The sequence below is a fragment of the Chanos chanos genome, chromosome 1, assembly GCF_902362185.1.
Source record: "Chanos chanos chromosome 1, fChaCha1.1, whole genome shotgun sequence".
In the NCBI taxonomy this organism is placed as follows: domain Eukaryota; kingdom Metazoa; phylum Chordata; class Actinopteri; order Gonorynchiformes; family Chanidae; genus Chanos; species Chanos chanos.
In genome coordinates this window covers 3,744,942-3,771,272 of record NC_044495.1, presented here as the reverse complement: position 1 = coordinate 3,771,272, position 26,331 = coordinate 3,744,942, and the positions used below count along the sequence as shown (strand labels likewise).

The 26,331-nt window shown below is 43.1% G+C and overlaps 1 protein-coding gene across 1 annotated transcript; it reads right to left on the bottom strand.

Annotated features, from left to right (window-relative positions):
• Nucleotides 1–1,512: 1,512 nt before the first annotated feature.
• LOC115822011 (potassium channel subfamily K member 2) lies at nucleotides 1,513–18,238 on the bottom strand. Its single transcript, XM_075353610.1, is given in 7 exon segments — nucleotides 1,513–1,836; nucleotides 7,239–7,395; nucleotides 7,734–7,903; nucleotides 7,905–7,952; nucleotides 9,730–9,890; nucleotides 13,133–13,250; nucleotides 17,933–18,238. Coding segments are annotated over 7 exon segments (1,167 nt in total). The 5' UTR covers nucleotides 18,122–18,238.
• Nucleotides 18,239–26,331: the final 8,093 nt, after the last annotated feature.

Sequence of the window (26,331 nt, the reverse complement as noted above, 5' to 3'; positions counted from 1 at the left end):
GTCCGTAAGTCTGTCAGTTTTGTAACTTTTAACGCTACCGCAACGTTCAAGTAACATTCAAAGTCACTGCTCCTTCGCCTCTCGCTGCACTTTACATTACTTGTTAAAAGGCTCCTCTTATCTATAAGATAAGTGGAAAAACCACAAGTGTCTTTTGGAGATTACAAAGGTTTGATATGCAATAATTTCATGAGACTGCATAAATATGAAAAAAGAAAGAAAAAAAAAACAGGTGCATACGATTAAAAAATAGAAAGGCTGTCTGAGAGGCTGTAACAAATGCATACCACATTTGTCATTCTATATGATATCACTCCACCATACCATATGACACTTCTCTACGATACCATATGATATCGCTCCACCATACCATATGATACTTCTCCACAATACCATATGATATCGCTCCACCATACCATATGACTCTTCTCCACAATACCATATGACATCGCTCCACCATACCATATGACACTTCTCCACAATACCATATGATATTACTCCACCATACCATGTGACGCTTCTCTACAATACCATATGACATCGCTCCACCATACCATATGATATCACTCCACCATACCATATGACACTTCTGTACAATACCATACGACATGGCTCTGACAATCATCCGTCCTGCCAAACTCAAACAATAACGCACAAGTTTACCAGCCCTGGACAACACTGATGTCATAACAATCCCTGCCAGGGGGCTGAAAACAAACAAAGTTAAAAACATTAGGCTCTGATCAAACATACATTGCTGTTGTCATATTGCTAAAAAGGAAAACGGTGTCCACCCGTCTTTATTCAGACAAAGCTCGTATCAGCACACAGACATGCTGATGTCGCAGTATAAAACCCTGTGTGCTGCGAGATGACACAGAACACACTTAGAGATGCTGGCATAACATCCTGGGAAAAAAAAAAAACAAAAAAAAAAACAAATCTCCACCAGCACAGAGATGTGTCAGGTCCACTGGACTCCATCCAACGGCTAAACAAGACAGATTGGACACGTGCAACCGCTCTGTACTCTTTCAACAGCCATAACCAAGCAAATACACGTTTTCTGTCATGATGTATCGACATGCAGTAAAAAAAAACAAACCATTCGCAGAAACGATTCCTCTTGATGTTTTAAGGCACACACATGATTGGCTGGATAAGAAGAACCGCGGTGTCTGCATCCTGGTGCGAGACTAAACCACGCTGAAATTCTCCGTCAGGATGCAGACTGTGTCATTTGGCTAATACAAGGCAGAACGCGACCCATCAGTTCTTCTGATTTAGTGGTAATCAAAACAATACGTCTATTCATGTCTGTGATTCTTCAAAAGTGTCAATCAATACGGTAACAGTTTTTGTCTCTTTTTTTTTTTTTTTTAAATTTTTTTTTTATTGAGGTTTCCTTTGAAACTCGCGCAAGTGGCTGTTCCAGGGAGAGAGCTCTGTCGCATCTTTCGGGAGAGTTTAAAAAGTGACGTCCGCAGGTTGTCGGATCTGACCCTCTGACCCTCACTTGAAGTGCTCGATGATGGCGATCTCCCCACGCTCGGGGCAGTCCGCGTTAAGGCCGTTCAGGTACAGGCTGCCGTTTTTGGTCAGCGTGGGAACGGGTTCTTTGTCCCGTTCGTCGGAGAAGTTGACGGACAGGGTCCGTTTCCCCGGGGTCATCTCCTGTCCCGGGCTGAGGCCCAGGTCCGACGACAGCTTGCGCTTGATGGAGGCCGCTCGCTGGAACTTGTCGTAAATCTCCACGCTCAGGCGCCGCCGTGTCTCTTTGAACTCCGCCGACACGTTGGCCGTCCACTCGGCCGCGTGAGCCCGAAACTCCCCCACCTGGAAAACGAGCAGGAGAGAACGAGACATGTTTACCGGATCGAAAATGAACAAACAGAACTGTATCCTCACGGAAAGGTCCGGTCTTTAGACTAGACAACTCAGCGCATCCTCAGCAGCGCTCACATTCCTTCTTGTCTTTGTCTTGTCGTTCCTGGTATCGTCAGTTGTGGCCTGTTTTTGTTATTGTAAGTTACTTCTCGTCATCTACTTACCACTGACTTCTTTTAAGCGCAGACATTTAAAGCACTTACGTATGTGGGCATAAGAATTTAACACAAAGACACTGAAATCTCTTTTCATCATTAACGATTTAGTCATTCCATCCCTTTAATCAATCTTTAAATTATTTTTGAAAAATGTGCACCACAGACTTCTGAATGTAAGCTTCCAAATGTGCCCAACTCAGCTTCATCCGCTGTAAAGGTGATGAGGTTTTTTTTTTTTTTTTTTGCTCTGATACAGAATTACTGAACTAATAAATATTTGCGATTCTAAAGGTGAGGTCTTCAGATAGGCGTCGTTTTTTACGCCAGCCTGGATATCTAGCACGGCTCCGGCTTTCCCGGCGACATTTACTTTTCGCCGCCTGAATCCTGTTTCCAGGAACTCATTTGAGGCGCACGCGTGCACTTGCAAGGAGACCACGTGTTCGCCTAAATTTATCCGTGTTGGAAAAATCTTATCTATCAGCCCAAAAGAACTCAGTGCTGTTTACGCTTAGTCACCGAAATGAGATGGGGGGGGGGGGGGGGGAGGGGTGAAAATTTCCGTGGAACGTGATGTATCATACACGAGATGGATATTTTAAGAACTGCTGATTGTATAAACAGCCTGGAGCAGCTGATAATGTAATAACTGCCGGATAATGTAACAGATATGTGTTTGATTTGGCTCCTTAATCTTTTTCTGACACTACCGCTTTATTGTTAATGAGTTCACAAGGCAGATAAGACCTTACAAATGAGAGAAGAAGAGGAAAACAAAGGTAAAAGGTATTAATGTCCAAATCTTGAGATATCTGGCTTCTTCCTCAGCACTGTAATGACTATGATCTTTAGTGTGTTCCACTCTGTTTGAAAGGAGATTGATATAAGTAGACAAAATCTAATTGTGGTTTAGTGCAAACAAGCAAGTCATGAAAACACACACACACATGGACACACAGACACAGACACGCATAGAGACTGTGGTATGTAGTTCAATGCCTTTGCTACATTAAACCCACCCTGCAGAGGATCCATAATGAATGAACATCACAACTGGGTCACCTGGGCCTTCCACTTCCATAAACCCTACACTTTCTTCTCCCTGCTTCCTTTAATGGGTCAGAGAGAGAAACTCACTTCAGTAGGAACTCTTTTTCTTTTTTTTTTTCCCATGCTGCATTTATACACAAGCTCTGATCTCAGAGGGGGAAGTCAATTAAAATAGTTAGGAGAGAGAAAAAGTTCACTGTCTAATTGAGAGAAAAAGATTACTATCTAATTGCAGTGTGTGGGCAAAAAGTGACGTCAGATCGCTCTTTAGGGAGAGACTGGGTGTGGCAATTACATCTTTTCCCTGTCTTAACAACAAAGCCAGATGCACTGCTCAGCGGCACTGATCTTTGATCGTTACATAATAGCCACCTCAACAGGCATCAGTGCAATTTTGAATGTATTTCTCTTGTGCTCTCGATGGAAAACACGAAAACTGGACCAGCTCTGCTGTCTCACATGAAACCAGTTATTGACATGTAGCTGATGAAACAGAGAGGAAGTGCAGGAGAGTAAGACCTCGGAGGCTGTGACTCTTTTGTGGTCAGCACATTACTTCAGCTTTCCTGACAGAGCCGTTGGGATGGATAGAGAGTTCTCTGGATGACCGTGAATAAGCCTGTGACCGCAAGTGGTCAAACACACCACGTTTCCGATTTTGCTTTGGCAACGTTTACGTAATACTCGTTAAATTCATACTTCAATGTCGCAGCATTGTACAAAGCACACTGTGACGCTAAAACCGAACTTTACTCAAACATGTAACGACCGAACCTTTTTTGATATGAGGCCAAACTCTGCGGCTACGTCACATCTTAGACGTTTCCTGTGCGAACGTGAGCTGTGGAGGTGTGATCCCTCATTAAGTACAGGGCCAGCGATTCCAAAGACTTTTAATGGGTTTCGTGACAGTTTGAAACCCATTAACCTTTTAATGCAATTACCTTTTACAAGCAGGGGATCTTTTTTTCCCCCTTGTATTCTGGTGTAACGTTTTTTTTCACCAGATCAAATGAGAGGAGGATAAAAACAGACAAATGTTGTAACTGAGTTCTGCTCGGCTAAAGAAGACCATTAGGCAGTGTGTAATAAGTGTTACTGCCCAGATGATGTCATAAACTGTTTGGGAATTCTATTTCAGTGCTTGAGCCTCACTTATGCTAAATTAAGATTCTATGATAGATTAGGATTAAATTAAGATTTTATCTTAATCACCGCAAGTGCTGCTCTCCTCTCCTTGCTATTAAAACAACAACAACCCTGGTGTGATGTTAACTCTACTCCTCAATTATAAGATATCACATTTAGTGCAGTTGAATTGAGCTGAAGAGTTTAAGTCTTTGTACTGTCTATTTATTTATTTGATTCAAATCTCTTTCTTCTCGAATGATCTGTAGCCAGTAGCCAGGCTGAATTTTTCGGATACCAGATTTTTCTTCTGTGGCAGATATCAGGGTCAAATGGCAAACTTGTGTAAACAGGACCATGTAAACCAAGTGGGCTTTTGTGAGAAAAGGAGGTAACAAGAGTCCAGAATGTTCTGACCAAAAAACAGAAAAACAAAGAAAATGAAAACTATTCTGGTCCAAATCCTTGTCCAGAGGGAGCTCTCTGAAGGAGAAACATGAATGAAATCATAGAGCTATCAAAGCCTTAACCCAGAACTGAGAACAAGAGAAATTTCTGCATGAACTCAGAGAGCAGAGGCCGATATGGCGTTAGAGAGAGTGGCCACACAGTTGCAAACCCGGTTCTTTATGTACCAACATTTAGAGATTTGGCCTACATCAGCCTTTTTTCCCCTCTCAGATTTACTGCCGCAGATTCAAGATCAAACCAAAGCACTTCTTAAAAGACTGACTACACTTCAGGTGTGTGTTCTTGTCCATAGCAGAAAATTCACAGCAAACACTTTCAAAAGAAAAAAGAGAGAGAGAGAGAGGGAGAGAGAATACGTTGGAATACACACTGCATTGTCTCAGGGGACAGCCTTGTGACTGTGATACTTGCCACTGGAGCAGGAAACTGATGACAGCTGATTATATGAGAGATTAGAGCTGGGCACCACACTGCTTTTCATCATAAAGATGAGGAGACTCTCATTTTCCTCAATCAAAGTTCTTCTTTTTCCCTCTTTTACCAAAGAAAGCAGGATCCAGATAGCAAGTTATTTTAGCAAATGCTAATTGTCTGTCTAGTGCGGTCAGTGATGGGTCAAAGAGCTATGAATAAAGGTGAGAGAATGAGACAGGAAAATCTTTGGGAACGTAGATGCCACGTGCACACACGTTGTTTTAAAACGTGCACTACTTCAGATAAGTAACGATGGGAATGGGATCATTTGCAAGTTTTTTTCACTTCTCATTTCATGCTAATCAGCTCATCCACAACAAGGTGACACACGGCAGCGTTCAAGCAAAGCAGCTTCTGCTAGGCTTCTGTTCTCATTTAGATCAAGCTCGTATTGTGTAAACAGAAGTAACTGCTATGAGGTACCCCAAGGAACAGGGGGCAGCAGAGAGGGGTTCTCACAGTGGACACCAAAGAAGAAGTTTGCCCCACACCTGAGCCTCATTTCGGAACTTCATATCTAGAGTATTCAGAATTTTACTTGGTCTTGAACTTTCATAAATAGTTAGTCATTTTCAGATGCTGTTGAACCTTGTGTGTTGGGAGATTAATTGTTTTATAAGCACTGGTTCTGTTTTTTTTGTGTTGTTGCTGTTGTTCTTCTAAGTATAACCTGAGTTCTGCTGACTCTGGTTGTCGGACTCTTTGGTTTTTGGTCCAGTCTCACTTTAAACAGTATGCCCTACGCGTGGTCCTCTCCAGGTGGGTCCCGAAAAGATCTTTGTCTCGTTTGGGTGCAACATCACAGTAACGTTGTCAAGAACTTTATGTCAAATGACAAGCAGTAATCAAAGACGAGCGCCTACGAACGATCGAGTCGATGCCGCGGCCATCGTGCTGTGCTATTCTAACGCGGTTCCTCTGAGCAGATAAGACGCGGCATCGAGGACATCCCAACGGAGCGGAGCTCTTACTCATTATGATCACGGCCAGATAAAGCCAGAGTTAATGAAAAGTAAATAGAGAGATGAAAACAAGACCAAAGGCAGAGGCTGTTTTTATAACAGTTTTATGTTTTCTCTGTCAATACTGCCGCGTGGCCGACTGCCGACGATGCAGAGTTTCCATTATCAACACCTATAAATGTTCTTCACAGCTAGACAGTCGTTAAAAAAAAAACCCACACACACACGCACACACAAGAGTAGCTTTCGCAGAAACTACCTCCCTTTGGTTAATTCATAAGGGTGTGGAGGTTGAATCTGTATGATAAATCAGCCAAAGACAAAACCCAACTCTGTTTCATCCGACAGGACAAACAACTCCCCCAGCAGTCCTGACAATGGGTTTGTCCAGTCCTAGGGTCTTACAAAAAGGACATCTTAATTAAAAAAAAAACAAAAACAACAAAAAAAAAAACAGGCAGTAGCTGTAATGGTACCTTGCATTGGAACATTTCATTCTACTGAAAATGATGGAAGTTTTTGTTCCAAGTGAAGTGGTTTCCTCTCTTTGGGATGTTCATCAGGTATCCTCCCTATCTGTGGTTTGGCTCTGAGCTTATACAGTGGAACAATGTGTTCTAGAACACTCTGACATGTATGTAATGGAACATTCTGCTCCACTGTTCCGTGCTGTCGGGAAACGGTGTTCTGTCACAGGTGAGTACAGTGAATAGATTTTCACATCTTAAAGCAATGGACCCCAGGAAAAGACAAGACATCTAATTCAGAGTCATGTTAAAGAATACAGCTGACGTGGGTTTAAAGGAGCTAACATGTCTCTGTTTCACTTGTGGTGTACCATGAGCAAGAGCGTTTTTTGTCAGCCTGTTGTTTCTATGCTGATAATGATGCATCACTCTTAAGCGTCTAAAAGAACTCATCTGTGTAGCAATACCTGTGAGTTTTGTTTAACACATGTCAAAAGTCCTGTCCATTCAAATACCATGTGTCAGTAGTTTGATGATCTGATTTAGTGGAGATCGAACATACGCCTGTTTCCCAGGTCAGACACAGGATGTGTGTCATGAACCCCAACTCTAAGCCCAAGCCAAGAGGGAGCAGTGCCTACCTCTTCTTTTGTCTTCTTGGATATGACTCTTAGCCAGTCTCCGATCATGCTGAGGACCGCAGCGAAGTAGGCCAGACCGACCAGGATCCAGAACCACACCACTGGCTTATAGTAGTCCAGATATTCGATCTCAGAACCGCCTGCAATGTCACGGGAGCTTTTATTTCCATTTAGTCCGACACAACACAGGGCATCAGCGCGAAGAGTTTAAAAAAAACGTTTTGTTTATATCGCGCGAGAGTTTACAGTCTGCGTAGCTAGCAGTCTGATCATTTAGCCTCTAAATGATATATATATATATATATATATATATATGTGTGTGTGTGTGTGTGTGTGTGTGTGTGTGTGTGTATATATATGTGTGTGTGTATGTATACATATATATATGTGTGTGTGTGTGTATGTATGTATATATGTATGTATGTATATATGTGTGTGTGTGTGTGTGTGTGTGTATGCACTTTTACTATATTTACTATATACTTTTCCCATGACTTTCGTAATGAGAAAAATCCAAAATCCTTACCTGCGACAAAGTCCCCAAATCCGATGGTGGTTAAGGTGATGACGACAAAGTAGACGGACTCGAGGGCGCTCCAGCCTTCGATGTGCTTGAATATGCTGGCGGGCAGGGCCACAAAGAGGAGACAGCCGAACAGGATAAAAGAGCACGGTGGACGTCACTCTGATTTTAGTCTGGCTCACGTTCCACCTCTAAAAAAACACAGAAACACGCAAATGAAGAAATCGACCCGCCAGTGAAAACTTTACGTGGAATCGATTGATAAAAGACAAACGCAACCCAATCTTCGGAGGCCTGGCAGTTAAAGTGTTGAAAAAAAAAAAAAAAACAAGAAAAGATTTGGCCAGTGTTGAGACCTTATTCAATCTTTCCGCTGAGGTCTTAGTGGAAATTGCATTGGTTTGGCTGGGTGACAAGAACACCAGCACATTGCTCCCTCAGTGTATTTCCACAGTATTACACTGGTGTTTCAGACAGAATGACAAATGTTCTTCAGACGATCCTGGTGCAGGGTGGAACCATGAGTACGATATTCCTGCCTCTAGGACGGGGGCTCCCTACTCACCTATGCAATCATTACCATATGTACTATTATAAATATATTAACGACAGGTAAAATAATATCACGGCTCCACGGCTAGCAGACTAAGGCTCTGACAGACCAGGACCAAATAAGTATCTAAAGTATTTGAATGACCAGGCCGTGTTCCAATAGCGTTCAGTGCTCCGTTCCCTTGTGTCCTTGCCCTCTTGATTAAGCAGATTACTGGCAGTTATGATGCAGACTCAGTAAGGCATTCGTGTGACGTCTGTTTAAGGTTTGGTTCAGCACACTCCATTCTGTCTCAGTGTTACTAACTTTAGAGGAAAAGGAGGCAAGGTACTGAGGACACGTAAGAGAACTGGGACAGGGCCTCGTCACTCAAAAATTTCAGGTTTTTTTTTGCCCAGGTCTGCAGTCTAGTATGGATCGTTCTGTGTCCTGGTGAATACAAACATTCTCAAATACACTACAGGGAGCCGGAATAAATTCAGAGCAGTTTGGTGCAGATCCTTCTGTAACATTCAGTTCCTTCTCGTTTGTTTGGGGGTTTTTTTTTCGCGCTTTGTTTTAATGAGTTTGTTTATCTTCTTTCTTCTTCTTCATCTCCTTTTTTTTTTTTTTTGGTGGTGGTGGTGGCTGCTGATACCTGAGAGCTGTATTCGTTGGAGTCTAATTAGAACAGACGTCCAGACAACTCCCAGAGGACGCGGAAAACAATTAAGCATTGACATTCATTCACTGCAACTGCTTCCTCGAACACACAGTCAAACAATCACACTATCACCAGCTCTCAGAACTGTGATTACAACCTGACAAGTCTCGATTGGTGTATATATAGATATATATTTATAGCTTTGAGTGTATTTACATAATCTGTCATGGTATAATGCTATTCGCTCATTACTGCAAGGTAAGCTATTCTAGCGATGAGGTGTTTCAAGGTCATTTAAGGATGTATTGGATCTTCTTCTTCAAATTTGTTTAAAAGACTTAAAGATTGTGATGTTTAGGATTGGACGTATTAATAAATGATTCAGCAGCCTCCTGAGAGACAGACTGTGTATTCAGCATTCCACAGTCAAACACATGCTGTTTTCCTCACTTTCTGCATTTTGTAATGCGTATAATCTTTTTTTTTTTTTTTTTTTTTATGACAATTCATCAAAACTGTGAATACGCTGGTGCAGACTGAGCGATAAGTATCTTTCAGAAAGAGACATTCCTAAAACAGTCACGGATCATTCAGCTCCTCTCTCCAGTCAGACCTCAGGAGAAGACTGAGGCTGGAACTCTTACATAACAACTCTTTACGGTTAGGCCAGGGTCTGAAGATTTAAATAATCGTTATAGTAATAATAATAATAATCGTATCCTCACAACCAAGTTTGTCAGGTGCACTCATGAGAACCGCAATGTGCACTTACGACAAACATCTTCTCCACTTTGGCGATTGCTTTGCCAAAGATGGTTCCCAGCTGGTCCCCGACTCCGGCCAGCAGGAAGCCAAAAAGGGGGATTCCCAAGAGGGCGTAGATGATGCAGAAGATCCTGCCCCCCTCTGTGTGTGGAGAGATATTCCCAAAACCTGAGGAGGAGAGAGAGTGATCTGTGAGAAACCCCATGTGAGCTGTGCGGCAGAGGTCAAAGGGCCAGAGGACAACGATCGGTCAGATAATGATATGTGTAACACAGTCCCAGTGACGGACAGAGAACATTATGTCTGAATGAAGGTCTGGCTTGTCAACACATTGTCTGTGACAATCTTGCTTGTTCAGATCTCATATCAGTCAGGGACACTGAAGGTTTTCCCCATTATCAGACGTCTGAATGCCAAAAAAAGACCGTTAAACACAATAACAAAACAGAATATTCTGGATAAGAACTGACTTTACGAGGGTTAAGAGAATTACTGTGACGAAAGCTTTCAAACTATTTCATAAACAGGGAAAAAGGCTCATACGATAATGATGTTGTTGCTTGTTGCTTGTGCATCTCTTGTTTTCAAATCTGTAGTTTACTATGATAATGTTACTACGCCTGTAAATATTACGATACTAGATGTAGTTATGCAGAGCTATTTTCAGTGATCATGGTGTCATTGTTCAGCTTTGACAGAAAACAGTGTTTTCATACAACACACACACACACACACACACACACACCAATCCAAGGACAGAGGCTGCACTGAGGACTTTCAAATGAGAGTTTATGTTTGGATTCCTAATTTATTTGCTCAGTGCTGTCTCAAGGCTTTCAAAGGGGGACTGCGCTGTCTATCTCGCACATTCCCCTGGGTCCACTCAGGACCGCTGAGACATCTCAGCATCTCCATGTGACAAGTCACCGAGGACACTGGAGCAGAGAAAACTGTTTACCATATGCAAACGACACAGGAGTTTAGCGGAGTGGAAATATACTTTTTTTTTTGGATTCTTTTCCCTTCCAAATTAGAATTGGAAAAAAAGTTCATGTGTTTTGCCTGACGGAGGTGGAAGTTTGCATAGACAAAAGAGTGACACCACATGACACTGCAGAAGACTGCTAGGTCATACAGTATTACTCCTCTACAATGACACCGAACGCATTGCTGAAGGCTGTTACGTCATGTTCTTTGAGACGGATGCCGCAAGACATTCCGGAAGGCTGCTTTGTCATGTGGTATCATTCTAGAATGCTATCCAGTGATCCTGCTGAAGACTGCTATGTCATTTGGTGTCATTATAGAGGAAGTTCAGGAAGGCAACGCTTCTGGGCAAGAATCTTCATCTAATTAGCCGGAGTCCTTATCCAGCTCATTAACGATGCCAATTGCTCTTCAAGAAATCTGTTGCCTTCGAGGGCCAATTAAATCAAAAGGCCTTGAAAGAGTCGTAAAAATTGATTTTGCGGCGACACGACTTGAACAGTGAAGGCCCACGGAATGAAGGGGCTGGAATACATTTACACTCTTCCCGTGACAAAGAGTGTTCTCTGGGCACGGCTCAGGCACGAGAGCGATCTGTAACGATGATCTCCCGTTCGCGCTGCACCTGGACAACGGCATATGAGAAAACCTGGATGACATTTATACGGTTCCATACAGGTCCCTGACCTTTTGAGTATGGAGTGACCGCCTCGTTTACAAAGATTTTCGATAACAAGGCTTCTTTCACTTCATTCTTGATTAAATTACAATGCTGTGTTTTTTCCAGCGTGAATGTGGTTCTCCCCATGTGCTTGCCATATGAGTTAAGCACCCCCTGTGGGGACAAATCGTTTCATCACACATCTGGGCTTCATCGCTAAAAATCAAGGCACATGTAACAACAAAATTCAAAATTGTTTTGAGCCGGAGATCAATTCGCTCGCTTGCTGAAGAGCTTGGCAATTCCCGGGAATGCTGGGTAAAACATTAAAAACTGGTCTGCGTTGAACGCTGGCTGTGTGAGATGAGCTGTTTGGCCCTATTGTGATTGCTCAGTGGAGCGTGAATGAACACAGAGCAAGTCTTTCTCAATCAGCATATCTCCATCTAATAGTTCTGATCCCACAGAACAAATACAGTTGAACGTTTCAAGTGCAGAGAAGGTGCATTAAAACCGGAGGGGGCACGACTGCAGAGACTACTGCTGCTGCAAGAGGTGGTATGTAAATGTACATCTTCAAGACACGCTTTTTTTCCCCCCTGTGTGCGTTATGGTCGTGTGAGAAGACACAAAGGGTTTATTTGCAATCGCCTGCCTTGCCCAGCACTGCTCCAGACCCTCACATGCAGCCTCGTACGGAGCAGCGGCGTGAGGGCTCTTTGGGGCATGGGGACCACATGGGGCCTGCTCAAGCACACCTGACAGTCCAGAGAGGAGAGCCGAGGGAACGGATACTGGATTGGGCTGGGTTGGGGTGGGATAAAGTGGGATGGGATGTGTGGTGTGTGTGTGTGTCCTGGGGGGGGGGGTTTAGCTCTTCTGTCGCCATGGCAGGCTTGCCATTGGCGTTGACAGTGATTTATCCAGTAAGCAGTGCATTGGGATCATTACGTGTTTTATTAATGAGATGATGAGTATTTATTAAGAGATGATGAGTATTTATTAAGAGATGTGAGTATTTATTAAGAGATGACTGTCAGACGTGTGGGAGGTCACTGGGCTGAATGAAGTACACGTGTGACCTCAGTATGGTTTGTGTTTAATTAAGGCTGTCTTAGCTCATTGCATGACTGTGTCTGATGAATGTGGTTAGACGGACATGGGGAACAGAGCTGAACGGCCCTGTGGGAATTCTTGACACCGCTGGTTTTTTTTTTTTTTTGTGAGGACAGATGGTAATCTAAGCCATCGTTTGGTTTGAATTTAGGCATTCTGCTGAAAGCCAACTCAAGCATATTTTTTCTCATCAACTGCGTGCACAGTATTGATTAAATGAGGTATGTGTCCTGAAATGAAAATCATGTTGAACACACCATGCCCTCTCTGAGTCGATGGGGTAGACTGGTAACTGAAGATGATACAAATGTGTAACAGAAGCTAAGACATGATGCTACAGCACCTAAGAGAAAGGTCCTGTAAAACCACATGTTTGTTTGTTTGTGTGTTTGTTTGTGTGTTTGTTTGTTTTGTAAACAGCCTTTGCGCGTACAGATGCTGTCCATGTGATAACATTAGACCTGAGAACTCAAAACACACACACTTTGGATCATCTCCCTGTCTGTCCTCCGCAAAGAAAAATGGCATCTGATGCGTTGAAAGGAAATGCAGAATAAAAGACCTTTTTTTTTCCGAGGGCTAAACAGAAAAGGAAAAAGAAAAAGAAAAAAAGACAGTAGTGCGCACGGAGGCGGGGAGGGCTTACCTATGGTGGTGATGACGGTCCCAGCGAAGAAGAAGGAGCTGCTTAAGTCCCACAGGCTGGTGTCGTTAGAGGGACTGCCCGAGGGGTTGACCCCTGCTCTGACCGCCGACACCACTCGCTGTGGAGGAGAGCGTGTGAGACCGTTAGCCGACAGTCGCTTTCACGGGGCGTAGCCGGGTTTTTGTGAACGGTTCAGTGTTTCAGCCACGACGTGGCGACACGTGAAGACTGAAGTTAGGTTGACGTAAAAGAAAGCATGCGGTAAGTCACTGTGTGTAACGGCAGTCTAACTTCATATACTCTCTGTGGCTTTTGGTAGACATATTCTCTGTCTCTCTCCCCCTCTTTCTCTCTCTCTCTCTGTCTCTCTAACATACACACATTTATTTTTCTGTCTTAGGACCAAAGATAAATCACCTACTCCAACGTAGTTTTTCCAAAGCGGGGACCAGTAAATGTCCCCACAAGGACACTGAAGATGTTTATGTCCTCATGGGAATATTCCATCCACAAAATGCCATAAACACCCACAACACACACACACACACAGATACAGGTAGCAGATGAGTGCTGTCTCTCACACTCAATTCTCTTTGAGACCCTTTACTGATGAAAACCAAAGAGGATCAGAGATGGCATCTTGAAACCAAACCAAACTAACAATTTTTACATTAATACATGTGGAAGATACAGTTAAACAGCACAACTGTAGCAATAATAATAATAACAGTGATGATAAAATGTTTGGCTTTTGCCCTCGTTTCCTTATAATGGAGGAAACCTGGGGGAAACATCAGGCTTTGTGGTGGAGAATGGTAAATGTCTCCACATTCAGAAAAAGCCATGGTGAAGTCTCCACATTCAGAAAAAGCCATGGTGAAGTCTCCACATTCAGAAAAAGCCATGGTGAAGTCTCCACATTCAGAAAAAGCCATGGTGAAGTCTCCACACGTAATTTCTAACATTCAGTTTGTCCTCTGGTTTTAGATGCGGTCAGAAAAAAATTTCTCTGCCAGCGTTGTTCTTTCTTTTAACAAGAATGATTTTAAAGAAAAAAAAGGTTTCAACACAAACAATATGTCATGCTGAGCTGCTAACATATGAGGAATTAACCAGTCCCACAGACTGACATAACTGCCAACACATACTCCGCAAACTTTTAAAACTTTCAAGTATTTAGCCTTCAGTTTAGGCAGCTGCGTTTTCCACTGACAGGGCAGAGCTGACCTCAGGTGCTAAACGGCGTCACTCCTGAGTCATGATTTCCCGAGCTAACGCTCAGACAGAAGACCCTGCGACACGTACTGTCCTTCACAGAATTTCGATTTCGACGGACACGGCGGCAGAGGCTGGAGGCAGAGGCAGTGTTCCAGGAAAGTCGCTAGCCTTAATTTCATTCATTCCTTAAATCACTCAGGATTAACTGGTCCTCGCCTTTTCCACACCCCGCTCTCCTCTTAATGAGGTGGACAGAATCAAGAGTGTTTAACAGATCAATGGTCCAATGACCAAGCTCCACACAAGGTGCCAAATGTGAGTCTCAGGATGTTCAGCTCTCGTAAAGGTGAGCTGGAAATCCTCCTTTCCCTGAGAGATGTTATGTAACTCATTTCAATCCCGCGTGATGAGAACGTTTGATGCGCGATGCCTTTCGTCGGTTTCAGCCTTTGTCTCAGATGAAGTTGACCTCTTTTCTAAACACGTGTCAGTGACTAGTCCTCACTCTTTTCACTCAGACTGATACGGGTTCTAAGACGGCAGACGGAACCGGTCCGAGAAGTCAACAATCATTCCTTTTCGTTTTTCTCCGTCCCAGATTTGTGATGTCCGACAACTCGTGAACTCTCGCCAGCCTCCCCCTCAGCCAGCTTTGATCATGATGCATGAGGCTAACACACACTTCCTCTGACATGTGCGAAGACAAGCTCTGCAGGAAGCTTCACGTCAGCGTCAGAACACATTAAAGCAGATACGGAAACATGCTATTCACGTAACGAGACCAGAAACTGTGCGACCTTTGACCATCGGTGACGACTGACGAGCACTGAGCAGAGAGAGCAACTCTGATAGACAGAAACGCTCAACTCGGGCACCGGCCAATTGCATTCCCCCTGGAACCCTGCGTACAGCTGTCAAGTATGGTGCCGCCGCGAGTCACAGAAGTTCTGAATTTTTGTCGATTTCCAATTTAAACCTCTCAGCGTTTCATCAAAAATATAGTGGAATGAGATCCAGTCAGTGCAATCATGCGTACTGTCCTTGAGCTGAGGCAGAGAGTTCACGGTGCTGTCCGTGGTGCTGAAAGTCAAGTCATCTTCAGGTGAGTAAGCCCAAGTCCTGTGCTTCAGTATGTACAAAATAAACCTTGCCCATTCCTTACACAGCGCTGTGTGTCAAGCAGAAATGACCAGCATCAGGTTTTAATGGGACAGCGGAAAATGGGCTAGTGGTCACGACTGCAGTTCCATCACCTGACCTCTAGTGGGCACTGTGGTGCTTGTTTACATCACCATAAAATACGAGCACATGACAAGGCACTTGGGTACAATGTGCTTGCCTGGGCTGTCCTGACCTACATTGGACTGCTGGAAGACTCCCCAACCTTTTTTTTTTTTCACAGCTGCACAAAGGCACCAGCACACAGCTGCAGGGAGTCCCAGCCAGGAAGGGGAAAATCATTAAGCATTGTTTCAACAACAAACGCCTCGAACTCAACTCACACCTTCACCGTGTCCAAACTCAGCCACCCAAAACCTGTTCTGGTGGAAGATTCCAGAGCGGAACCCTCAACATCACCTCTGCTTGAATAACGTACTTGTTTCCTGCAAGCGCTCTTAGCTTCATAAAATGCAAGCAGGAAAAGAATAAAATCTGGAAAGTGATATTCATTTTATGTGCCAACTTTTACTTATCTAGGTCTATGACAGGATTGATTTGCAAAACCTCCTGGGAAGCAGGTATTAACTGAAGTGCAACATTTAGATCGGTTACCCCTTGTGTTTGAAAGGATGATTCAGAACAATGCAACTACTACACATTGAAACATTCAGCGTTATGATATAGAAACGCATCCAATCTCCCACTGCTGGTCTGAAGAGAGTATTACAAAAATGGGATTCTACGGTTATCACATCAATTTTTGTTTCATCCCAGGGTTCTTCATGCATGAAGGTGGCTCCCTTTTTAACTGAGTACCACTGCCCTGTTCTGGGATCAGCACAGTACAGTAGTAAGGATTCCTTGAGGGCTGTGATCGTGTTATTCATTTCAATCCAGTAATGCAAAAGGCATGACAAACAACATGTACAATATTGGTTATTTAACCATAACGCGATTTTCACGTAATAACATTTACTCCGCAGTCCACAACACTCATGTGATTTTGGCCAGGAATTGCCAAAGACCTAAGGAGAAGAAACCGTACGTTCGAACTAAGGCGTTCCAAAGCTGAGTGTCTGCACCGTAACGATAATAACATCCCTTTAGTAAAAGGCAGTAACCTCTGTTTTGTGTGAATGAAAAAAAGGAATTATGATAAACGCTTGAAAGCTCCTGGTGTCACTGTTTAAGCTCTGGGGCTGTGTGGCAGGCAGTGGGGGGGGGGGGGGGGGGGGGGGGGGGGGGGGGGGGGGGGGGGGGGGGGGGGGGGGGGGGGGGGGGGGGGGGTGAGTGAGTGATGTAAAGTCAGAGACTCCTCTAATTAAACCCAACACGCAGCTCTGTCCCTCCTCTGCCTGCATCAAGGGCCAGAGAGAGAGAGAGAGACAAAAAGAGAGAAAAAGAGAAAGAGAGAGAGAGGGGGACAGAGAGAGAGGGAGAGAGAGAGAGAGAGAGAGGGAGAGAAAGAGATAGAGAGAGGAGTCTTCCTTTCCGTACCCTGTATATTCATTTTAATACACTGAAAAGTCCTTGTACATACTCAGCCCAGGACTAGTACCAAGGCAAGAGAGGGATGTTCTGCACATTCTCTACACGCTGAGTGCAAAGCAAGCAGATTCTCTCCGGCTCTCACATCTGAGAGTTCGTAAGTCGCAGGTCTCATCTGGATTTGTCACATAAGAACAAGTAGTGTTGTTCTATTCATTATATTATATTCATAGTGTTGTGATGTTCTCTTGCTGTTTTATCCCTTTCCTTTTTTTCTTTCATTTTCAAGTTTCAAGTTTATTTAGAGCCCAATATCACTGTTTACAGTCTCAAAGGGCTTTACAGGCCACAACAGTCAAAATCAAAACAGGACGGCACCCCCTGACTTAATCCTCATTTTCAACTGTTTTATTCTGAGATCACCCCTGGTCATCCCATCAAAAGCCCATTCCTGCACTGTGAGTTATCTCTTGTTCTTTTTCTCCTTCATTTTTCAAAGCCCAGCGGCAAACACTGTTCCTTTCACATGCACCATCCACCCGTGTAACACCAACTGACGACAAGTCCCTGAGACAGATCTGTTTTGATTTACAACATTTAAGATTAATGAGAAGGATACGCCAACTGATGGTGGCTGTTAGAATGAATTTGCAGCTCAGTTTGAAACCCCGCAAAGATAAGCATTTTGTTGGTTTTGGATGTTCTTACTTTAAAAAGGAAAAAAGGAAGTATATTCTGGACCATGCCATAATTTGTCTAAAAAATGCATCTTTAAAATGTGTGTTGGATTTTTCCACATTTCAGTTGAGGTGACCAGCATTTTTTTTAATGTTTCCAAACTCTCATCTTTCAAAGTTTTTAAATCAACGTTTTAAGTGATGTAACACACACACAAAAAAAAAATACACAAGGAGACCTCGTGCATGTTACTACCTTTACCAGGTCTTCCAGTTCGGAGGAGTTGACACAGGTGTGTCGCAGGAGAAACTCCAGCTTCTCTCTGACAATGATATACTTCTGGGCGCTCTCTTGTGGCTGCTCCAGAACCTTGAACACCGTGGCTCCGATGACCAGGTACAGCACCACCAGCAGAAAGAGAGCACACACAGTCTTCCACTTCATCACCGTGGTGATGGGGTCACAGTCATCGCTAGAGTTCAGCACAATGGGCTTGGTGGAGAAGGACAGGCGGGGCTTGGAGTTGTGTGTAGCTGATTTAGGATCCAAGAGATCAGGTGCAGCCACTGCGCACAGAGAGAGAGAGAGAGAGAGAGAGAGAGAGAGAGAGAGAGAGAGAGAGGAGGGAGAAAGCAAGAGTAATGAAGAACTAAGACAAGGCTGGGGAATCAAACACCTTGTCAAAGCACTGGTTTGGTTGAAACTGTGCACTTTTTCTTTTTTATTTTTTTTTAAATGCTACACTGAGTGTTTTCCTGATGAAAAGTGTCGGGGCAAGCACAAATTTGTTGGACCTTGTGTCTGTAATAAAGAAAAACACATTTGTAGTTAAATTTAGATCTCTATCAATAAATAATGGTTGCTAAGAAAAGACTGAATGGCTTTGGGAGCTTTTAAAACTGTGACACAGAGAGAAGATAAACCGAACAATCTTAGTGTTAATTTTCAGAGTGTTTAGCTAATTACCATAAAATTCTGTTGCGGTGCATTTTGTTAATCGGTGCATCATTCTTTTGAGATGGTGGAAGTCAGCGTCACTCTTCAACCAGACTAACGGTCATTTACTTTCTGACAAAGACTGCAACGTTATTCAGTTTACCAATTATATGTACTTCTGAGGTAGTATGTTAGAACAGTACTTCGCTATCGGTTATTGTGGTTGCATTCACTCAGTTAATTCGAGTCTCTGCTGACATCTGGCTCTGGACGTGGGTTATTTAATTAGCTATTTATTTACCGGGAATTCAAGAATACGCTCCTTGTCAAAATGTGAACCGTCATGTCAGTGAGACAAAATGTCCTATTAAGTAATAACAACGACGAACATTCCTCAGAACTTTTAAGCTACCAATGAAAGAGTCGCTTCACTTCCAAATGATTTAAAATTATTTCTGTGACAAAAACACAGTTAAGGACACTTCAGTCTCACAAACAATACATTTTCAAAACATTCGAACAACATAAACTGGTATGACCGGAGCATATACGAACGTCTTTCACGAGTCGCTGACAAATAACTGACTGCAAGTAACATATGAGCGACTATTCGAACTCAATCACTTATCACGAAGCCACTCAAATCAGTTTGTGTAGTGCATTGCCAACTATCATCACACTGTTAAACTGTTTCATAATGGCGATGAAATGATCGTTCTCCTTCAAACATTTGAAATGCATTGTAATATCGATCTAACTCTACTACTTAGTTGTATTATTAAGACAATTAAGATCGGAATGAGAACGGTGATAACAGTCAAATGTAATAACCAGCTGACTGCGTTATCTTTTTTTCTGAAGCGAATCAAGTTAGAACTCCTTTCTTCACACATCGCGCGATCAGTTATGATTAATCACGAACCAAAACATGTTGAGAAACCAAAGAATTTTATAGCTTACTTACTTCTCTGTCAGATGCCTCTTCTGATTTGCTCCTCATCAGCAATTTTGTTCAGTTTACCTCATGTCTTTTTTTTTTTCTTCTCATGAACAGTTGAGCTTCGCTGGATAGCTACGCAGGGTATTTAGTGACCTTCAGCCTCAGTCAGTGACCACCACTGTCCGCACATGCCGCTTTGTCGAGGTTTAAATCTCCCATTGAAGTCATTCTTAACCCACCACATTCGAATCTGAGGCTCAGTAAACAGTGAAGGAGGAATGGGAGGGTCTAGGAGGGCGGGGTACCGGGAACGGGGAAAGGGGGGGGGGGTGTTTCCATCTAATTGGAATGCTTCCTCATCAACGCTGTTACACCGAGAAGGTTCCCATCCGCTCGGCACCCCGTGCGTCTGAAGGCACATGGATTTTCTAATGCACTCATCTCCTGCTGTGCGCCATCATCTTTTCCATCAGTGGACAGTACTCACTCACAGTTTATTAAGATAGTGTCACTCATATAAAGTTCGTTTTCTTCCACCACAGTCACAATATCGCTCTCCATCGACCGTTGGCAACCTAATATGCTTTATTGATGATTTATTTTTCATTTTTAATGAGCATTGCTGATGTTGGAAGGATGCAGAGATACAGTGGAGTCCAATTAGATGTTTTAAAAAAAAACTGATTTAATGAGCAAAGTGAGGGCTTGTATTATAGTATTATAGTTGGGAAAATCTCTCTCTTTTTTTTTTATCAGATTATAAAACTAGTAAATTGTGTAACTGAAGCTGATTGGCTAATATGCTGTGGAGTTATATGATGGGTTATGCCTTCATATAGGGACAAGCAATGGCAAGTTGGTGATGCTGAATGTGATGTTACAGCTGTTGAATACATGTTAGAACATAAAACCTTTTTTTCCCCTCCAGGTATACTTTTTGACCTGTACATACATTAGTGTCATAGTACACAACAGTCTACCTAAAACACAGAATTGATTTGCATCCTTAGCAGGTGGAGGAGAGTACTTCATGAAACCTGACTGTATGCAGGCTTACCAATAGGTAGAGCTAGACGAGTCCGCTGAGCCATATCTGATCAGCAACACACAAAAAAGGGGTGTTTCAGATGAACTGATTCCCTTCCGGGGTAGAAAGCTCACAAGGGTTTTTTTTTTTTTTTTTTTTCGAAATAATAACTGATCAGATTTTGCAAGGACTCCCAGGTGTGATGTATTATTGAGATGACATATTAATTACGGGACAGACTGGAGCAGAACATCGGAGCAATGTCGGGAGAGTGTAACAGCGCTTACGAGAGAGAGAAAGACATAAAGGTAAATCAAGACAAATGCGTTTTTCTCCTGTCCAGTGTAACATGCCCGGGGCATCACACTGATGGAGAGGAACTACATCTTGTGATGGGAAAGGTTGAAACCATAGCCAAGGCCTCCATTCCACTGAATGTTTCTGAATGGATAGCTTTCTTAGCACCTTTTTTTTTTTACCATCATGCAAAAATGAAATAAAGAACCTACAATCTACAACAGTTAATCCTTTAGCAGAGCTATTGAAAAAAAGGACAAACCTCAGCATTGGTCAGCCACCTGCCAGGCAGCCTTTGAGAGGACAAAGTCACTGTTGTCCTTAGAGACTTGACTGATACCTCCATCTTATAGGTTACAGCACTAGCATGTGGTGCTTGTGCATATGGAGTAGGGGCTGTAATCAGATGGTTCTGAGAATGACTCCTCAAACAAGGCAGAGTAAAACTAATCAAAGACTGAGAAAGAGGTTTTGGGGCATCATTTTTGGTGTGCAACAATTCAGAGGATACCTTTACAGGACGAAATTCCCGTGATCACTGACCGCAAACCTCCGGTGAAGATTTTAGGCCCAAGGACAGGTGAACTGGCATCAGCAGCTGCCCGATTCCAAAGATGTGCATTACTGCTTTCGGTGTGATGATATGACACTGAGTGTTGGCCATGACAAAAACATTTGCAAATGCAGATGGGTTGTCCAAACTTTCCATACAAAAGGAAGCAGCACCTAGCATTCCAGGACAGAAAGTCTTATGGTTAGATACTATTGCACTCACAGCAAACAACAACATCAAAAGAGAATCGGAGAAAGATGCCATCAGTGACAACAGTAAGACAAAAAAATTCACCCTGTTAGGGTGGCCAAAGCAAGCAGTGGATAATCAGCCAAAAAGCCTTGTCGGGTTAGACAGAGGGAACTCATAACTGAGGTGGATTGTCTCCTGTGAGGTGTGAGAGTACTTGGTCCAAAATTGTTGAGGAGCTGTCTGTCGAAAGACTTGTGTGAGCAACGTTTAGGCGTTGCGAGGAAAGCTCTGGAGAGAAGCCACTTTTTGGTGGCCAATCTTCAATAAGGACATAAAAAACATGATAGACAGCTGTTTTTGTTTTTGTGTGCCAGATGAACTGAACGCTCCCAAATAAAGCACCAGTGCATCTGTGAAGGATGCCTGAACATCCCTGGCAAAGAACACACATTGGTTTTGCTGAAATGTCGTTGGGTTTTGTTTTGTTTTGGTTTGGTTTGGTTTGGGTTTTTTTAGCTGGTGGTGGATGCATATTAACAGTGGACTGAGGTCAAAATAAGGCAAAACATAACAGCTGGGTTGACTGTGGAGACACTGAGTGGCATGTTTGTGACTCAGGCCGTCAGAAACAGTGGGGTCAGATAATGGTCCCTCAGTAGTGTCTTGAGAAGTTATAATCCTTCCTTTAGGCAAATGGGGTAATGCACATAAACTTCACTCCGTCCGGCCCGGCAACGAATGGCTTAGTAGAAAGGCTGGTTCAAAAGTTCAAACAATCCTTGGAAAAAAGAGAGAGAGAGTTCAGATATCCATTGCAGCGTTGTGTTCACAAGTATCTCTTCAGTTATAGAAATACACCACGGAACACATCTGGTAAAACTCCGGCTGAGCTGTTTCTGGAAAGACAAGTGCATACAAGCTTACAAGCGTAGTGGGAAAAAAAATGAAATTTCATCACAAGTGTTTTCTTGTCCTACAGAAATGCCGAATGTATTATATGCAGCGGAGAGAAGAAGAAAAAGGAAGCAATGTGCTGTGCTGTGATTAAGCATATCTATCATATGATTGGTAAATTGTGTAATCAAAGCTGATTGGCTGAAATGCTTTGAAGTTAGAAGAGGGCGTTAGGCCTTTTGGAAGAAGAGCGGTGCTTGGAAGGGCAAGTGATGACAAGTCGGTGGTGTATGTGATGTTCCGGTTAGTGAATAAAAGTTTTTCCTCTTTTTTTCTCCAGGACATGTTTTCCACTCGGACATACGCTGCCATCTTCGTACACAATGCTCTACCTAAAAACGCAAAATGCACTTGCATCCTTAGTGGGTGGCAAGTACTTTATGAAAACTTGACCACATGCGAGCTTACCAGCAGGCAGAGCTGGAGGAGTTTGCCAAGCCACATCTAGTCATCAACGCACAAAAATGGGTCGTTTAAGATGAACTGATATAGATTAAATCTTAGTACGCGCTGCTTTTTGGCAGAGGCGACCATTATGGAAAAGTGAGTTGAAGAACAGGAGCGGCCGTTGACCCAAATCGGCTTGTTTTTAACCGATTTCCCGTCATTGCCGAGAACTTTCATCCTCGTTCTGAAATCAGACAGATTTTGGAACGGGCTTCCCCGTAAATGAGGACTAATAACCTCGCTGTCATGCTGGGACCCCTCCAAACCACAATGCACCAAACCCATAGTTCTCATTATGAGGGATGTTTGAGTCAGTTACAGTAAAGATTTCCATCTGGCCGTATTATGTCACGATCGCAGATGTTTCAAAATCATGTCCCTGTTTTTATTTCTTTTAATTCTGAGTTATAAATATCCACCTGATATCTGTATGTTTGGGAAGTTGAGGCAGCTCAGTCTGTAATTTCCACACACGCATGAGTAGTGGGCGTTACAGGAATCCAGCTCTACCTAAGATTGTAAAACTCCATGTATGTTGCAATCTATGAAAATATTTTGTGTCCTCTGGTTTAATGTCTATTAAAAATCTTCTTCCACCTGTTTGATCTTGTATATGATAACTGTACAAGACCATACTTCTGAGAAGAGGTTGGTGAGCTAACGACCGCGTAAAATGAGGCTCGTTAGCTTCTTGTTCCGTTGCTTTTTTCTCCTTTAAGCACGAGAGGTAGAGGTTGCACCTTCTCATTTGTGCCGTATAAATCAGATGCTGGGATATTTTAGCTTCATGTCTGAATAATGTTGATTTATGAGAAGTACGTGCAAGGCACAGTAGAGAAGTTGCGTTTGTTGTGTTTGTTTGTTGTGTTGCGTTTGTTGTGTTTGTTGGTAGTTCTAGCCTTTGAGTCAAAAGACTAGCCTGTGTGATGAACACAGCGACACAGCTATTTTCTAAAACTGCTTTACCGCTGAGGTTCATCTTAAAGATGACACTATAGTCAGTCGGTGTACCAATCTGTATTTTCATTCATCGATCTTTGAAACAGAATCAGTTCATTACATACAATGTGCAGTCTACAGAAATCTTGTTCTGGCTGACTGGGGATTTTTCTGGCAGATAATTGCTAGCACACACACACCCACACACACACACACACACACACAGATGTGTTTGTGTCAACCAGTAAAGGTTCTGCCCCCTGCTTCCCTGTCATTTCACCAGAACCCAACACAGTTTGGAGCCACTGGATGCCACATGCTGGTATTTATATATTTTCATATTTTGTCCCCTGGTGTGAACAGGACATATGGGGAAGACCAGCTGTGAGGACATTAGTGTTAGCGGTGATCGAAAGGGCCGCGTGTCCTCATTAGTGAACTGGATAGCTTTTTCTGAGCTTTAACACAACTCCAGGTCAACAGGATTAACAGATGCATTCAAACTACTCTACCGAGAAGTTCCATAATCAATCAAAATTCCAGCGTGCCTGCACATTTATGAGCAAGTGATTTGTACAACAACAACAACAAAAAAAGGTCACTAAAATTATGACCTGTCAAGTCAGTCAGTGTAACTGGCAAGTAATGTAACTGGGGAAAAAAATGTAATTGGTCAGTATTACTGAAGAGGCTGACACTGAGTAAGTGGTATAATCAGTAAATCACAAACATACTGGAAACCATGACCTCCTCCACCCCCACCCCTACCCCCACCCCCGAGTCAAAATAGGAAAGTATTTTTAAAAAGGTTGGCAGCGGACTCCGTAAACAGTCACACATTAAGCGAAGCTGCATGCTATTTATAATGTAAAGAGTCAAAAATAACCCAAACTATGCTCAAATGTTCTCTTTGAAAGAAGCCATATTTTATTTAACAGTCGCCCTGAACCTTTCGTTTCCTTTTCCTGCCTCTCGATGTGTTTGGAGATTGGCACGCACTCGCTCCGCAGGAGGCCATGGACCGAACGAGTCTTCGGGGATGGCAAACGGGCGTATCAAAGAAAGGGGCGATGCGCTGGATGTTGACCTCTGCCGTGGGCAGCCGTCATTCGGTCACACGGCCTTAACCAGCGGTGACTTCCTGTTTGGGTATGCGTTTTCTGGGTCTGCAGCCCAAATATCTCATCTTTTTTGCCTTTGTTTTCACTGATGGCAGTAGTCGCGCAATCGTTTATTGGGGGTGGGGGGGGGGGGGGCGGTGTTCTGTATTAATTGGTAACACAAGTTGTCTTGTGTTTATTCGGTAGAATCTAGAATCTTTCATTCAGATGATGTTTATTTTAGAATAGTTGCGGTCCAATGCAGAAGGCGATGCGCAGGATTGTTGCTTCAAAACAAAAAGTCTTGGTAGAACAAAGCTGTTTGGTTGAGCAGATGTCACCTTTGCAAAGGCAAAGTGCCAAAAATAATCCTCTACTCTTGTCTCCATAGCAAATCAATGGAACTATGGATCTATTTTGGGCCTTGACATATAAATAGGGGATTTGTTTCCCCCCAGAAATGGCTGCAGTATCACAACCATGTATTAGGATGTTACGGAAGAATCACTAACTCTAATGATGAATAATTTCATGCTCCATCAGACATATCTATATTTAATCTACCCCGTTTAACACTAATTGACCTTCTGTGAAATTTTTCCAATAGTGTCTGTTCTCAGAAAGCATTATACAGAAGAGAAATAACACAAATCACATACCCTGCCATCATTTCATTTTCTCAGTTCGCCCGGTCCAACTTTGAAATGTTTTCATTCCATGGTGGTCTTATTCCTAGAGCTGCTGATTAAAAATGAGCTTAATTACAATATCGTGTTGCTCCTGGCAACGGCAGGATCAGCTCGCTCTGATTAAAAGAAACATGCTCGTCTCGGAAAAAAAGCATTGTGGGTAATTACGAGAGTGATAAGGGTTTCGGCGTGCTTTTAATTCAGTGGAACTTCTGGCAAAATCTGGCTCCGTTACAAGACACTTTCTTCACATCATATTCCATTCCATTCAGATCAAAGTATTAAAATGTTCCCAAACTGTCTCAAGCATGGGCTTGTTCACTGTACTATTTCACTGCGTAAACAGATCACATGTTCCACGCTTGCCTCTCGCCCCCCTTGCTTTGACCTTGCTTTGACCTTGCTTTGACCTTGCTTTGACATATGCCAGGGCCTGCGTACCGACAAGGTTGCTCTGACGGAAGGTGGCTCGACGCCCCAGAGTGACAGGGGGCCTGCAGACTGAACGATGCCCCTCGGTGATGCCAGCGGCTGATCACGGGAACCGTACTCCCCGAAATTCACGAAGACTTTTGGAGCC